Genomic DNA, 15,144 nt, shown 5'->3' with positions numbered 1-15,144 from the left:
CCAGCACAACTTGTACAAGGAAAGGTCATGGAAGCTCCATAGATACTTCCAAACTCCCTAAGTGACTGAATTGCTGGGCGGAGGGCTGTGGGGACCATGGGCTCAGGGAACATCTAGCTCAACTGGCATAACATAGTTTATAAAGACAATGTTCTACATTCTACCTTGGTGAGTAACGTCTGGGGTCTTAAAGGCCTGTGAGCAGCCATCTGAGATACTCCACTGGTCTCACTCCTTCGGGAGCAATGGAGAATGAAGAGAACAAGGTACAAGGAAAAGATAAGTCCAAAGGACTAATGGACCACAGCTACCACTGCCTCCACCAGACTGAGTCCAGTACAGCTGGATGGTGCCCAGCTACCACCACTAACTGCTCTGACTCGGCTCACAATAGAGGGTCCTGGACAGAGCTGGAAAAGGATGTAGAACAAAATTCTAACTCACAAAAAAAAAAGACCAGATTTACTGGCCTGACAGACTGGAGAAACCCCGAGAGTATGGCCCCCTGGACAACCTTTTAGCTCAGTGGTGAAGTCACTCCCAAAGTTCACCGTTCAGCCGGGGATTGGACAGCCTCATAAAACCAAATGTGACTAATGAGGTGGAGCAGTCCAGGGACAAGGCCTAGGAGGCAGGAGGGGACAGGAAAGCTGGTGATAGGGATATATAAGGTTGAGAAGAGACAGTGTTGACATGTCATGGGGTTGTTAACCATTGTCATAGGGCAACATGTGTACTAACTGTTTAATGAGAAACTGTTTTGCAAACCTTCATCTAAGGTACAAAAAAAAGAATTATCTATGTGAGATCAAATTGACAACAGCAACTCAAAAGGTTTGATGGGAAGCCTAGGGGGTAGTGAGTTGAAGATAATGGTGATGGAATAATTTGGAAAAGGATAGTGAGAATAGCAGCACAACTGGAGGAATGCAATCAATGTCACTAAATTGTACATGTAGAAACTTTTGAAATGGTGTAACTTTGCCTATGTATATTTTCACCAAAAAAAGGTCCTCCCAGGTTGAGAAGGGAGAGTGCTGACATGTCGTGCGGTTGTTAACCAATGTCTTAAAACAATATGTGTACTGACTGTTTAGTGAAAAACTATTTGTTCTGTAAACCTGCATCTAAAGTACAGTTAAAAAAAAAAATTTTTAATTAAAAAAAAAAAAATTTGTTGAATGAATGACTGAATTCCCAACCATAGAACAATGTCTGGCACAGAGCAGGTACTGAATAAATATATGCTGAATAAAAGAATAGATTAAGACCAAGTCTCTTTTTGAAAAATAAGAACAAAAAAATTTCATACAATTGCATAAACACATTACTAACTACTTATAGGCATAAATGTTTCTAATAAGGACAGAAAAGCTTCGTCCAAACCAAATGAAAATATAAAGAACAGCTCTAGTCAATGAAAAATGTGAAATGTTCCCCTCTCAATCTACAAATTAGTTATATTCTCCGGTTATATCCTCAGCAGGAACAAATTTTTAAATTATACAGTCTCTCAAGATTCAGTTTAAAATATTGGAAATGTAAATGAGAAAGCCATGTCTTCTTTATTTTCTCCTTCATTCATTCAACAGATATTACTGAACACTTACCATAAAAAAATAAACCTGTTGCTGTGGAGTCGATTCTGTCTGATAGAGACCCTATAGGACAGAGTAGAACTCCCCCATAGGGTTTCGAAGGAGAGGCTGGTGGATTCGAATTGCTGACCTTTTGGTTAGCAGCCTGAACTCTTATCCACTGTACCACCAGGGCTCCAAACACTTACCATAGCAGGCGTTTATTCCTCTGCTTCATTTAGGTTCAGTGTATTGAATAAACCAGAGACGGATTGGTCAAGATTATACAAAAGGAAAGTTTCTGTATATCAACAGTTATAACTTGTTTTCCATTTAATTCATATTGTTGCATGTATAATGTATATTTATAATATCCAGATCAACTGTATACATTTCTACTAAAAATGAAACAATTTTATCATTTCCATGATAGTACATTAAATTATACCTTAATTTTTTTCTCTTGCATTGACTTCTGGATACGTTCTCTTAGGGGTTTCATCAATGAATTGTTCACTTGTGTGGGAGATCTAAGTCCAAAAAAAGCAAAAACTTATGAACAAAAATAGCTTTTCAACTAGTTCCCCTTCTTCCCTAACTGAAAGCACAACTGAAAGATAACTTAGGTGTTTACATTGTTCTTATTGTTCTTTGCCGTCGAGTCAAGTCGATTCCAGCTCATAGCAACCCTATAGGGGTTCTGTAGGACACAGTAGAACTGCCCCATAGGATTTCCTACACTGAAATCTTTACAGGAGTAGATCACTAGGTCTTTTCTCCCACAGAGCAGCTGCTGGGTTCGAACTACCGACCTTTCAGTTAGCAGCTGAGCGCTTAATCACTGCACCACCAGGGCTCCTAGTTGTTTACAATACTAAACAAAAGTGTTCTGAGAGTTCTAAATAGTAATTGATTAATTCAGTCGTTAAATATTTGAAATTCTACTACTTATAAGGCAATATAATAAGATATTATAAGGTATAAAAAGTTGATTCATACATTGACCATGGATTCAGGTATCCTGAAGTCTAAGTAAAGAAAATAAGATATCCACATAGCTAAAATTCAAACTAGAAAATGACACGTGCCATAGCAGGAATATAAGTACAGGTAGTCCCTGACTTACGACGTATTTGAGTTACAATGAACCACACTTATGACCGTCCTTTTTTTGTACATCTTATCATTAGAAACATGTACTACATACAATGTTGCAGCACATAATTTGCTGGTGTTATCATTCTCAGATGTTCACTCACAGATGTTCAATTTTATGATTTACTGTTCAAAGCACTGCCATATAGATTTAGCTTTCTACACTAAATCAGGGGCTTCAGTTGCTCAAAAACATGGACTCAAATGCTGACTGATTTGCTAAAGTCGATAGGCAGATTAGGGAAGCAATGAGATATTACTGAGAAATGTATGAAGAAAAAAAGAAAAGGACCATATAGATAACTCTCTAATTTTCTGACTAGAAATGCCATCCTCATTCCCAAGGATAATCCAGATGATCCAGAATCTTTCACAAGTGAAGTTATTACTGCAACTGACAAAATGCCAATGTCATCCAACTCTTCTTCACTGTTGGAGCAAATTTTTATGATTTATGTATTTTGTTACATAGGTATTAAAATATATCTGTACATTTATATGCAATGTTTCCAACCCTCAAAGACAAACACAGATCGGATTTATAAAGATACTGACAATAAAATGCAATAATAATGAGAACTAAAAAAAAAAAAAGGTATTCGGCTTACATCACAACCTACTTACAACAGAATCGTGGGAACAGAACCCCATCGTTAAGTCCGGGACTACCTGTATTCATCCATAATTTTCATAGTAGGAGGGTCAGAGACGGCACAATGGAGAAGGAGACACTGAAGCTTTGGAGCCAGAACCACCTGAGTTCCTCCAGTAAATTCCTTTTTTGGCTTAATAGAGCCGGCGTCAGAACCCCATTGGCTCAAAAGACCATTATATAATAATAAAAGAAAGTCTTTCGTAAGGAGGAAACTCTGGTGGTGTAGTGGTTAAGAGTCGGCTGCTAACCATAAAGAATGACAGTTTGAATCCACCAGGTGCTCCTTGGAAACCCTATGGGGCAGTTTTACTCTGTCCTATAGGATCGCTATGAGTTGGAATCGACTCGACGGTAAGGGGCTTCGCTTTGTTTCTCTAAGGAAGGAGAGCTGACCACCTTACACTGACCCACTTTCATACTCCACATTGTCCTTAATTTTATCATTTCAATGCAGACCATTAAAAATTACCTTTACCATAGGACAGAGCAGAGCTGCCCCACAGAGTATCCAAGGAGCACCTGGTGGATTCAAACTGCAGACTTTTTGGTTAGCAGCCCAACTCTTAACCACTATGCCACCAGGGTTTCCAAAAACCAAACCCATTACCACTGAGTCAATTCTAACTCATAGCAACCCCATAGGACAGAGTACAACCCCATAGGGTTTCCAAGGAGCAGCTGGTAGATTCAAACTGCCAACCTGTTGATTAGCATCCTGAGCTCTTAACCACTGTGCCAACAAGGCTCCATGGGCTGGCTCTTGTCTGCATAGTGACAACTGGAAATACTAATGTAGAATCCAAACTGCAAACAATTTAAATGTGTTTGACAACATGATTAAGTACAAAAAAAAAAAAAAAAAAAATACTTTTTAAAATGTATTTGGGAATTAGTTTTGTTTAGAAAGTTTTCTATAAACAGAAAATAACTTTCTCTAAAAAACAGTAGAATTCAATCTGAGAAAAGTTAAAATCATTCATATTTCTACCTAGAAGTAAACTTTATAATAGACAATAAAAGAAGAAAAAAGAAAGGTTCTTTTTCCTTACATTGTTTTCTGGGACTTCAGCAGAGGTATAAATAAATATAGGTTGATAACAGAAATTTTCATTGGTAGGAAAATGTTTGGCATTTCTGAGGTAGAGTGGTAAAGAATTATATCCTGCCCAGATATAAAAGAACAATCATGGGAAGCTGGGGAAGATGAGACTTAAAGAATTAGATAACAACACTGAAAGACAGGCCATAGTGAAGCACAAAAGGAGAGAGTGTATGAAGCAATTGTGGACAGTCATGAATAATTTTAGACAAGAATCATATTTCTAAAAAGTAGATTAAGTAGAAAACAGAAAAGATCAAACAGTGGAATTATTTTGTAAAAATTCTCCACAAGGCACTAAAATACAATTTTAAATTACTATCGTAAATGTTTTAATGTTTCCATAAATATATAATAAAAGGTATTATATAATTAAAATATATAATACATAATATTATACATGTATAATATCATACATTTAAATTATACATATCATATAATTTAAAATATCATCAACCTAATTGTTACTGATCTTTTATTAAAACTGGAGAGCATCCTGACCAGGATCACAACAGAGGGTTCTGGACAGAGCTGGAGAAGGATGTAGAACATAATTCTAACTCACAAAAAAAAAGACCAGATTTACTGGCCTAAAGGAGCCTGGAGAAACCCTGAGAGTATGGCCCCCAGACACCCTTTTAGCTCAGTGGTGAAGTTATCTCCGAGGTTCACCATTCAGCCTGGGAGTGGACAGCCCCGTAAAACCAAACGAGACTAATGAGGTATAGTAGTCCAGTGACAAGGGCCAGAAGGCAGAAGGGGACAAGGAAGCTGCTGATAGGGAACCCAAGGTTGAGTAACGATATTGTTGATGTGTTGTGAAATTGTTAACCATTGTCATAGGGCAACATGTGTAGGAATTGTTAAATGAGAAACTATTTTGTTCTGTAAGCCTTCATCTTAAGTGAGAATAACAGCACAATTGGAAGAGCGTCGTCAATGTCACTGAACTGTGCATGTAGAAATTTTTGAAACGGTGTATCTTTGGCTATGTGTATTTTCACCAAAAAAAAGGTTGAGAAGTTAGAGGGTTGACATGTTGTGGGGTTGTTAACCAATGTCATAAAACAATATGTGTACTACTGTTTCATGAGAAACTATTTGTTCTGTAAGCCTTCACCTGAAGTACTTAATTACCTCTCTCAGATGCCCAATTACTCACTTATAAAGTGGGGATATTATTAAAAGGAGTTTTTGTGAGGGCTAAGATAATATATGTGGAAGTATTTAGCAAGGTGCTTGACACATTGAAAAGCAAATAAACACTGTAAAACTAAAAACAAGAATTAAAAAAACTCTAAATAAAAAAACACCTGACATACTCTCACATACAATCTCCTCACATTCAGATGCTCAATCTCTCTTTAATTTTTTTCTTTCCTTATACTATTCTGTTGTTTCCACAGTTTCCAAATTTCCTTTCATAAGCATATATTTCTTCTGTAATCAAAGGTGTTCTAAAAAAATATCTCTTTACAGACTAGAGTTAACAAGTATATACATATAATTTCCACATTCCTTACCTGAAAAGTGTAAGAATAGAAGTTCCATTATAATGAATTATATTTTCATCATCATATAAGAGTTCTGCTTTGTTTTTGGAAGGAGCATCAGCAGCTTCTTCATCCAAAAGAACCAGTAAAGTTTTCACAGTATCTCTGCCACAGTATGCAGTGCCATGATTTATGGCATGTGATTTTGGCTACAACAAAGAATAATTTAAGTAAATGTTAAGAATCACCCTAGCTGGGTGTATCAGTCACACTTTTGCATGTCACCTGCCATGGTTCTTTTTTCTCCTCTATTGCTGAAGTAATAAAAATTAGGCTCTGAGAGGAGCATTTAAGGTATGTGAGTATTTCTCTTTTAAGCTATGCTATAAGCAACCTTATCAACTTCCAGATGTACAAAAGAATACAGAAAACAGTATCATCAAAGGAAGGCCTTGGCTTCTGGTCAAAATAACATTAGGCTTTGAATCAGAAAATTTTAGCTACTATGACCTCAGTTTCATGATTTAACCTCTCTATGTATTTTTTCTCATTTATACAAAAGAGAGTTGGGGTTCTGGAGATCTGAATACCAACCTCATGATGATTGTAAATACTTAATCAAATGCAAAACTTAAAAGAAACTAGTTGACTTTCATTCATTCAGTAATCATTAATAAGTATCTGCTTATTAATGCACTACATCTAAAACTAGCTACAAAGGTGAATACCACTGCCTTCAAGGAACCCACCGTCTACTTGGTAAGATAAATAAGCAACCAAATAATTGCATTACAAAGTGCTAAGTGCTATTTCTAATAGAGGTATATACACACATGATACAGTGGCAGCATACAAAAGGGAGTGATCAATTTAACCCAGGGTCAAGGAAGGCTTCACAGAGGAAGAGAAACACAGAGGTAGGAGAGAACACGCACCCTCAGCCACCAGGAAGCATGATATCGCTGAAGAACAGGGTAAAAAGAGGAGTAATGTGAAAAAAGCCTGGGAAAGCTGTGTATTATACAAAGAAGTTAAGATTTCATTCAGTCTGCTAAACCAAAAAAAAAAAACAACCAAACCCATTGCCATTGTGTTAATTTTTGACTCATAGTGATCGCATAGGACAGAGTAGAACAGCCTCGTATGGTTTCCAAGGCTATAATCTTTAAGGGAGCAGACTGCCACATCTTTCTCCTACAGAGCGACTGGTGGATTCAAACCACCAATCTTTTGGTTAGCAGTTAAGTGCTTAACCACTTTGCCACCAGGGTTCCTTTTTTATTCAGATTATAGCAGATCCAGTCAGCTACAGGGTTAAAATCTCTTACTTCATTAAGCAAGAAAGTTAAATGATCCTATTTAGATTTTAGAAAAAGCACTAATGGCAATGTGTAAATTAAATTCCAGGGTAAGAGTGTTATCAAATCTGGAGACAATTTCACAAATTAAGAGACTATAATAGTCCAGGTTAGAAATGAAGACGATCTGAACAAAGATAGTGGCAGTGAAGATAATGAAAAAGCAGATTAAAAGGGGAGAATTGAAAATCTAGTGACTAGATAGAGGAAGAAGGGAAAAGAAATAGTCTATAACTGTTCCTAACCTTCTAATTATGAATACATGGGTAGATGATGATGTCAGTAATTGAGACAAGAAATACAGGAGGAAGATCACATTTAAGGGGTGTCATGGATTGAATTGTGTCTACCAAAAATATGTGTCATGATTCCCAGTATCATGTGATTGTCTACCATTTTGTCATCTGATGTGATTTTCCTATGTATTGTAAATCCTATCACTATGATGTTAATGAGATGGATTAGCGGCAGTTATATTGATGAGATCTACAAGATTAGATTGTGTTTTAGGTCAATTTCTTTTGAGATATAAAAGAGAGAAGCATGCAGAGAGACAGGGGAACCTCATACCACCAAGAAAGCCGTGCTGGGAGCAGAGCATGTCCTTTGGACCTGAGGTTCCTGTGCAGAGAAGCTCCTAGACCAGGGGAAGATTGCCAGCAAGGACCTTTCTCCAGAGACAACACAGAGAGAAAGCCTTCCCCTGGAGCTGATGCCCTGAATTCAGATTTCTAGCCTACTAGGCTGTGAGAGAATAAACTTCTGTTTGTTAAAACTATCCACTTGTGGTATTTCTGTTAGAGCAGCACTAGATAACCAAGACAGGGCTAGGGGGAAAGTGGGGAAGGGAAATAAAGGAACATTTTACATTTGAGGTATCTCTGGAACACCCGACCAGAAATCTCCAGTATTCAACTAGATATTCAGGTCTAGAGCTTAGTAAGAGGTAAGAGAGATATATATTCAGTAGCATGAGAATACATATAGGTGTATATAAAGTTTCCCAGAAAATTATGTTAAACTGAAGAGGACCCAGGAGAAAACTAAATCTAAGAAGTGTGCAAAGGAAGGAGAATACCAATATCTAGGAGATGAGCAGAAAAAGGAAGAGTCACAAACTCTGAAGCCATTTCTGGCTGGGTCTACTTTCAATTTATTAGTTCTGTATGCTGCATAACTCAGATGAAGCCGCTTAACCTCTCACTGCTGCAGTTAGATTCACTGGTAAAATTGAGATAACGACAGTGCCAAACACACACAGTTGCTGGACACTGCACCTAGGTATCAAAGCTGCCCTTTCTGGGACGTCAACTGTACTTGGACTGGTTTCCTCAGTTTTCATCAACATTTTTCTCTACTTGACAGACTCAGGCTACCAGGTGAACTATAACACACAGCTACACTGGAATTATAACAAGTTACCGATCATAAACCAGTCCTTAAAGTATTTTTTTTCCATTGGTACCAGAGAATTTCATATTGTTTAATAACAACTTCATTGAGTACTATTTGTTTGAATGTTTCCTTAAACTATTTAAAGTTTCAAATAGTTCTGATTTGGCTAAAAACAAAACTAAGCATCAGGAAATGGAAAGATTGGTGTTCTTAATTATCTGAAATTGTGCCAGTTCCTGATCTATACTCTTACAGTAATAACCTCGCTGTCATTTGGGCCAAGTTAGTCACAGGAGGTGTTAACACATATGAAATACATGGGGTAACACCCCAGAGGCCCTCCTGCTCCACCTTCAAAGTAAAGCTAAAACCATGAATTATTTCAGAAAAATAGCTAAAAACGGCCCCTGAGGGCTATGAAATCAATCAACCAATAAATATATAATAAATAAAAACAGAGCAAAAGTCTTTCTTCATGTAGTAGCTATTACAATCATACCTAATGAAAAGGGGCTTTTGATACTTGGATAATTAAACCACAATCAGTGGACTATAACATATACTCCAAAATTCTGTTCTAGGGCTAAAAACACGCTACTCAAGTTCCCCCATACTACTGTAGTTAGGATGTATTATATTTTGCTGTTGTTGTTTTTGCAACTTATGGAGACCCCATAATCCTACATAATCCTGTTGAAAAATGTAAATTTTCAACATCTTAGAACACAGGAAACATATTCTTCTGACTTAACTGGCAATAGTAAACCATTTCTACAGTAAATAGAAGAGATAATGTTTTGTAAAGAAGGATGATGAAATAAAAAGCTCATTACCCGTGCAGGACTGATGTCAGTGGTGTGAACAGCTACATCTCCTTGTTGAGAACCGATAATATTTTTAATCCTCAAATCCAAATTCTGAGTAACTTCCTCTACTACTTTACAAAAAGGATCCCTGCTGTCCTGGCCTTTAATCAGCTGCATCTTTATCACTGACAGTATCCGACCCCCTGCAATGCTGAAAATAGAAACAAGATCATCCTATATAAGAGTATTAGAAAACAAAAAAAAACGCTCAGAGCTTGAAAATATAATTCTTAATATTAATCATCAGCTTTCAAAGAATACAGCTTTGATCTTGTAAATCAAACAGTAGTGAATTTAAGACAAAGATAAGAACCACTAAAAACAAACAAAAAGTTTTTCTAAAAGTAAGTCATTTCAAGAGGGTGAGTCACTTCCCCCTTAATTTGAAAGCTGAAAGGAAATAATTTAGTTATATATGAAATAGGATAACAAATTCAGATATAGTTATATGCAAGCAATATACTAAATATATATACCCTTAGCTACAACTAAGACAATATAACAAAACAGTCACCTCTCTCTGAATACTTATATTATTTTAATTTAATATTAAAGTCAATCTAATAAGTAGATATTATCACCCTTAATCACAGATGGGAGTTCCTAGGTGGTGCAAATGGTTCACATGCTCTGTTGCCAATAAAAATGTTCAAGTCCACACAGAGGCACCTCAGAAGAAAGGCCTGGCAATCTATTTCTAAAAAATCAGCCACTGAAAACCCTATGGAGCAGTCTACTCTGACACACTGAGGTCACCAAGAGTCAGAGTCGACTCTACAGCAACTGGTAACTGGTAATCACAGATGAGAAAACTGAGTCTCAACAAGGTCAACTAGCTTGTCCAAGAGCACACAGTTGTTCTAGGCTAGGGGTGAGGAGGTGAGGAAGGACAGTGACCTGAGACACATAATACTGCATTCTAATATATGAAGGGTTATTACACAACGAGGAAATTAAGCTAGCTAGTATTCATCTAAAACAACCCAGAGATTGGACCAAATATGGCCAACAGACAAGTTTTTTTTAAAAACCTGAAATCACTATTTCTTTAAACCTAGCCTGACCTGGAAAGAATGTGGGTTGCAGTTTCTGCTCTAGAGGACTGAACCAGAACCAAGGTGAGAAATATCTAACAGGATTTTGGTCCATTACAAGGAAAAAACTGAAGGTGTCCAGGGATAGAGGTATCCCTGGAAAGACTGCAAAGTGTCAAAGGAGAAGGCGGTGTGAAAATATGGGCTCTGCAATCAGACTGCCTGAGTTCAAATCAAAGTGGCTCTGCCACTTCCTACCTCAGGTAAGCCATTTAACCTGTTACTCAGTTTTTGCATCTGTAAAATGGAGTAATAATAGCATACATCTATCACACAGGACTGTTATGTGATAGGAAGAAATGAGTTTATATAAGTAAAACAATTAGAATATTGGCTGAACAGTTAGTATTATTAAGTGTTTGCTATCATTATTACCATTATTAGATTATCTCTAAGGTCATCAAGGATTCTGGGATCCTATACTGTATCTTTGGAAAATTCTTTTTAAGATAAGGTAACAATAAAGTCAAAAAGGCAGAAAGTTTTATACTCGGTAATGTACTCGTTAACGTACAAATTCTGAACTAATTTTACATAAAATTAATTATGAGATGCTACAGTATGCAAGACATTTTACTTTACTAATTATTAGTTTACTCAACCTAACAATTGTAACTATTATAATGCTTTTACAGTTTTGAAATTTTACTCGTTATGATTTAAATATTTCCCCTAAGATTTCTTCCATCTATTCAAAATGAACTTGCTAACGAAGGGCAAACTTGTATTCTATCATTATTCATTAAAATTTTCTGATTATCCTCATTATTATACACCAACTATGCATACTGTGTTAGACGTTGGGAATACAGTGGTACACAAGCTGACAAGTTTTGCGGCTTACACAATCTATTGGAGGAGGTAAATATTAAATAAGTATAACATTATATATTTACATTGTGATAAATGCTACAAAAGAGAAGCACAGTGAAACGTAGCCAAGTCAGAGTCAAGAAATGCATCTCTAAGGAATCTGCACTTAATCTGAGACATAAAGGATGCAGAGAGCACAGAAGGCACAGAGTTCCTGAGCCAAAAGGAGTGAAAGTTAGTGTGGCTGGACCAGAGAAAGCACAAGGGTGCATGGGCACCACTTTCGCTTGGTTCTCCTCCGACCTGAATTGTCATACTTCTCCAGTCACCTTTGCTGCTTCCTTCTCATCTCCTCCATTTATAAACATTACAGTGCCTCTTTTTTTCCCTGTGTACACTCGGTTGGTGATCTTATCCAGTCCTACAGCTGTAATTATCACCTCTACACAGACAGTTCCCAAACTACAACTACAGTCCCAACTGCTGCCCTGAATTCCAGGTTCATGCATCCAACCACATAGACAAAGTCTCCACCTGGATGATTAACACGCATTTTACCAAACCAAAGTTCTAATTATTCCTACTGTATTTTTCCCCATTTCAATAAGTGGCACCTTCACTCTATCAGCTGCTCTGGCCAAAATCTTTGGAGTCATGCTTGACTCCTTTCTTTCTCTGACGTCCTACACTCAATCCATTAGCGAATCCAGTTGGCACCTCCACCACTGTCACTTAGACCAAGCCCTACCAGCATATCTCACTTGCAGTACTGCAATAATCCAAATTGTCTCCTGCTTCTACTTCCTACCATCTATTCACTACACATCCACCAGAGTAATTTCTTTAAAGCTCAAGGCAACACATCCCTAGTCTGCCCAAAACCCTATGCTAGCTTCAAAATGAAAGCCAAAGTCCTTAACATTTCTACCAGTCACTACATATTCCACTCCTCGCCCTCCATCCCCTGGCTTTATCTTGTACCACCACTCCCCCAGCTCAATCTACTTCACTCTAGCTACCTAGGACTCCTTGTTGATAAAGCACACCAAGCACATTCCTACTGTACCTGTTCCCCCTGCCGTGAACACTGTTTATACTCGATATCTGAATGTCTCACTCTCTTCACTTCCTTCAGATCTCTTCTCAAATATTACCTATCAACAGCCTTCCCCTTCCATGTTGTACATTAAACAGTATTTCTCTCTACATCCTCACCCCCAGCACGCTAATCCTCCTTTTCTGCTTTGTATTTGTTTAATATTCAGCTTCCCCATCCCCAGGAAGTCAAGTTGTTTATTTGTTTTATTCACAGATATATCTTCAGTTCTTAGAACAGTGCCAGGCACATAGTAAGTACTCAATAAATGTTTGCTAAAAGGATTAATGTATTAACAGATGATGGAAGATGAGACTAGAGATAAAGTCAAGGGCCAGAGCATTCAGGGCTTTGCAGGCCAGGTTAAGATTTGGCCTTTATCATAAAAGCAATGCACATTCTTTAAAGAATTTTAAGTAGGGGGTGTCTTAAGAAGATCACAAACTCTAAATTAATAGTTTCTCAGTCAATGAGATTTTATACTATAGTATTATTATATTGAAATACAGCGTGTAATTAACTACTAATAATCTGTAATTATGCCAAACTTCTTGAATAAAATTAAAATCAACATACTAATTTAAAATCCTCCCCATATATTTTTGCTATTTAGTTTTCTTCCTTACTAGCAAGAAGAAAACAAATATCCTAAGGATAAAACAATGAGATAAAGTCGACTTTTGTTTCTCAGTAAATAGGCCACTTCTTCTTCCCTTCACAGATTAAATTTTAATTTATTAAGCATCTACACAATAGATGCTGAGATAAGGAGCTTACAAAGAGTATGGGAAACAGACAAGTAAACTGGTAATTGCAATACTGTGTTGTGAGTACTAGGACAGGGGAGTACATCGACGCCAATGAATAAAAACAGAAATTGCAAAACATTATAATAATTTTCTGCATTAAAAATAATGTATTTCAACTACTCATTATAAATTCTAATTTCATAGGATGGTTACTATAGATAAACCTTATCTTATAAATTATAATGTACAGCATTCAGTATTATATTGTTGGCTATCAAGTAACAAAATTCCCTCCCTGTGTGGGCCAGATATACAGTAAAACCTGTGAAAGCCAGAACCTGTTGCAAGAGAAGGAAAACTCAAATATTTTCCACTAATAGATAGGGAAAGAAAAGTGGTAAGGCTGCACCCTGTCAAAGGCGGAAAACTGGCGAGACCTGGAAAAATAAGGCAGTCCTGTTGAGTTCTGGCTCTCTGTTGAGTTCTGGCTCTCACAGGTTTCACTGTACCTATTCCTGCCCAGGAGCCCTGGTGGCACAGTGGTTAAGAGCTCATATGCTAACCAAAAGGTTGGCAGTTCGAATCCACCAGCTGCTCCTTGGAAACCCTATGGGGCATTTCTACCCTGTCCTATAGGGTCACTATAAGTTGGCATCAAACCTACAGCAACAGGTTTGATTTTTTTTTTTTTATTCCTGCCCACCTGGACACATGGAGACTTGGCACATAACAAGGCTTAACCAATCAGAAATTTCCACCTAGGAGTTCAAATCTTGGGAGAGCAAAGAAAAAACATCAGGACAGTTGAGAGATTATTCAAGACAGTAGCAGTGGAGTACAGAATACAGTAAAGACACTGAGTGTCTGGTGGCACCTGTGCCAGCTATTACATCCCAACCAGATTGTTACTGGGGCATAACCTTGGCCCGAGTTCTCTCCTACCTAGGTTTCCTTGGCTTCTTCCAGTTTTCCAAACTTCGTTCCTCAGTCTTCCCATCAATTATCCTTCCAATAAATCTCATTTCTAAGTTTGTGATAAAGACACTGGCAATCATAGAGTTTCTAAAAAGTAGACTACAAATAAAATTGTTGTAGTTGAACCACATTTTTAAGCTTCTAGGGCAGTGCTATCCAATATAATTTTCTATGATGATCAAAATGTACTAGGTTTGTGCGGTCCAGTGCAGTAGTCACTAGTCACACATGGATACTGAGCACTTGGGATGTGACCTGTGAGACTGAGGAACTGAATTTTTAATTTCATTTAATTTTAATTAACTTAAATTTATTGAGTAGTGCAACTGCAGGGAATTCATTATCTTTTGTAAAACAAAGAATCACATCCTAGTTTAATGAATTTTGCAAAGTGATTTTTCATTTCAAAATAACTTAAGAAGTGAAATGGCATATATCTCTTATCAGTATTCCCCACTTAACAAATAAAATCAAGGACTTAATATTCAGGAGAAAATTCATTAATGTATTTTTTATATTTTGCCTTCTTTCTGGGAAAGAATTCTAGTTTCTTATTATATAGACATACTTCTAGTCAGAGTAATGAAAGGAAAGGTTTTTCATTCTTTGCCCAGAATTCCCATAAACAGACCAAGGCATGAAATTGTAATATTAAAAAGTGTGTGTTAAATGTAAGATGTTTTCGGTAGACTTCCGGCAAGATGGCGCTCTAGGCAGAAACACCACGCCGTCCCTCCACAACAAAGATCCGAAAAACTAAGCCAAACAGAGAATCAACAATCCTGAAACCCTAGAACATCAAATGAAGAGATAAAGAAC

The 15,144-nt window shown here is 37.1% G+C and overlaps 1 protein-coding gene across 9 annotated transcripts in view; it reads right to left on the bottom strand.

Moving 5' to 3' along the window:
* The window catches only part of PARPBP (PARP1 binding protein), a 125,397-nt gene that overhangs the window by 33,588 nt on the left and 76,665 nt on the right, over window positions 1-15,144 (bottom strand). For 6 of the 9 annotated variants that reach the window (XR_002823640.1, XR_002823642.1, XR_002823641.1 and 3 more), the window contains one exon: window positions 2,026-2,107. Coding sequence is in view for 6 of the 9 variants with exons in the window: in XM_023728970.1 (XP_023584738.1) it covers window positions 2,027-2,107 (81 nt within the window). In the remaining 3 variants the exon portion in view is untranslated. Of the gene's footprint in view, window positions 1-2,025; window positions 2,108-6,009; window positions 6,189-9,565; window positions 9,750-15,144 lie in introns of all 9 variants that reach the window. The other 3 variants (XM_023728968.1, XM_004373762.2, XM_023728969.1) reach the window with 1 other exon arrangement.

This window comes from Trichechus manatus, unplaced genomic scaffold (assembly GCF_000243295.1).
Source record: "Trichechus manatus latirostris isolate Lorelei unplaced genomic scaffold, TriManLat1.0 scaffold00027, whole genome shotgun sequence".
Taxonomy (NCBI): Eukaryota; Metazoa; Chordata; class Mammalia; order Sirenia; family Trichechidae; genus Trichechus; species Trichechus manatus.
Note: the sequence above shows the minus strand (reverse complement) of the source record. Positions and strands in the feature narration are given on the sequence as shown.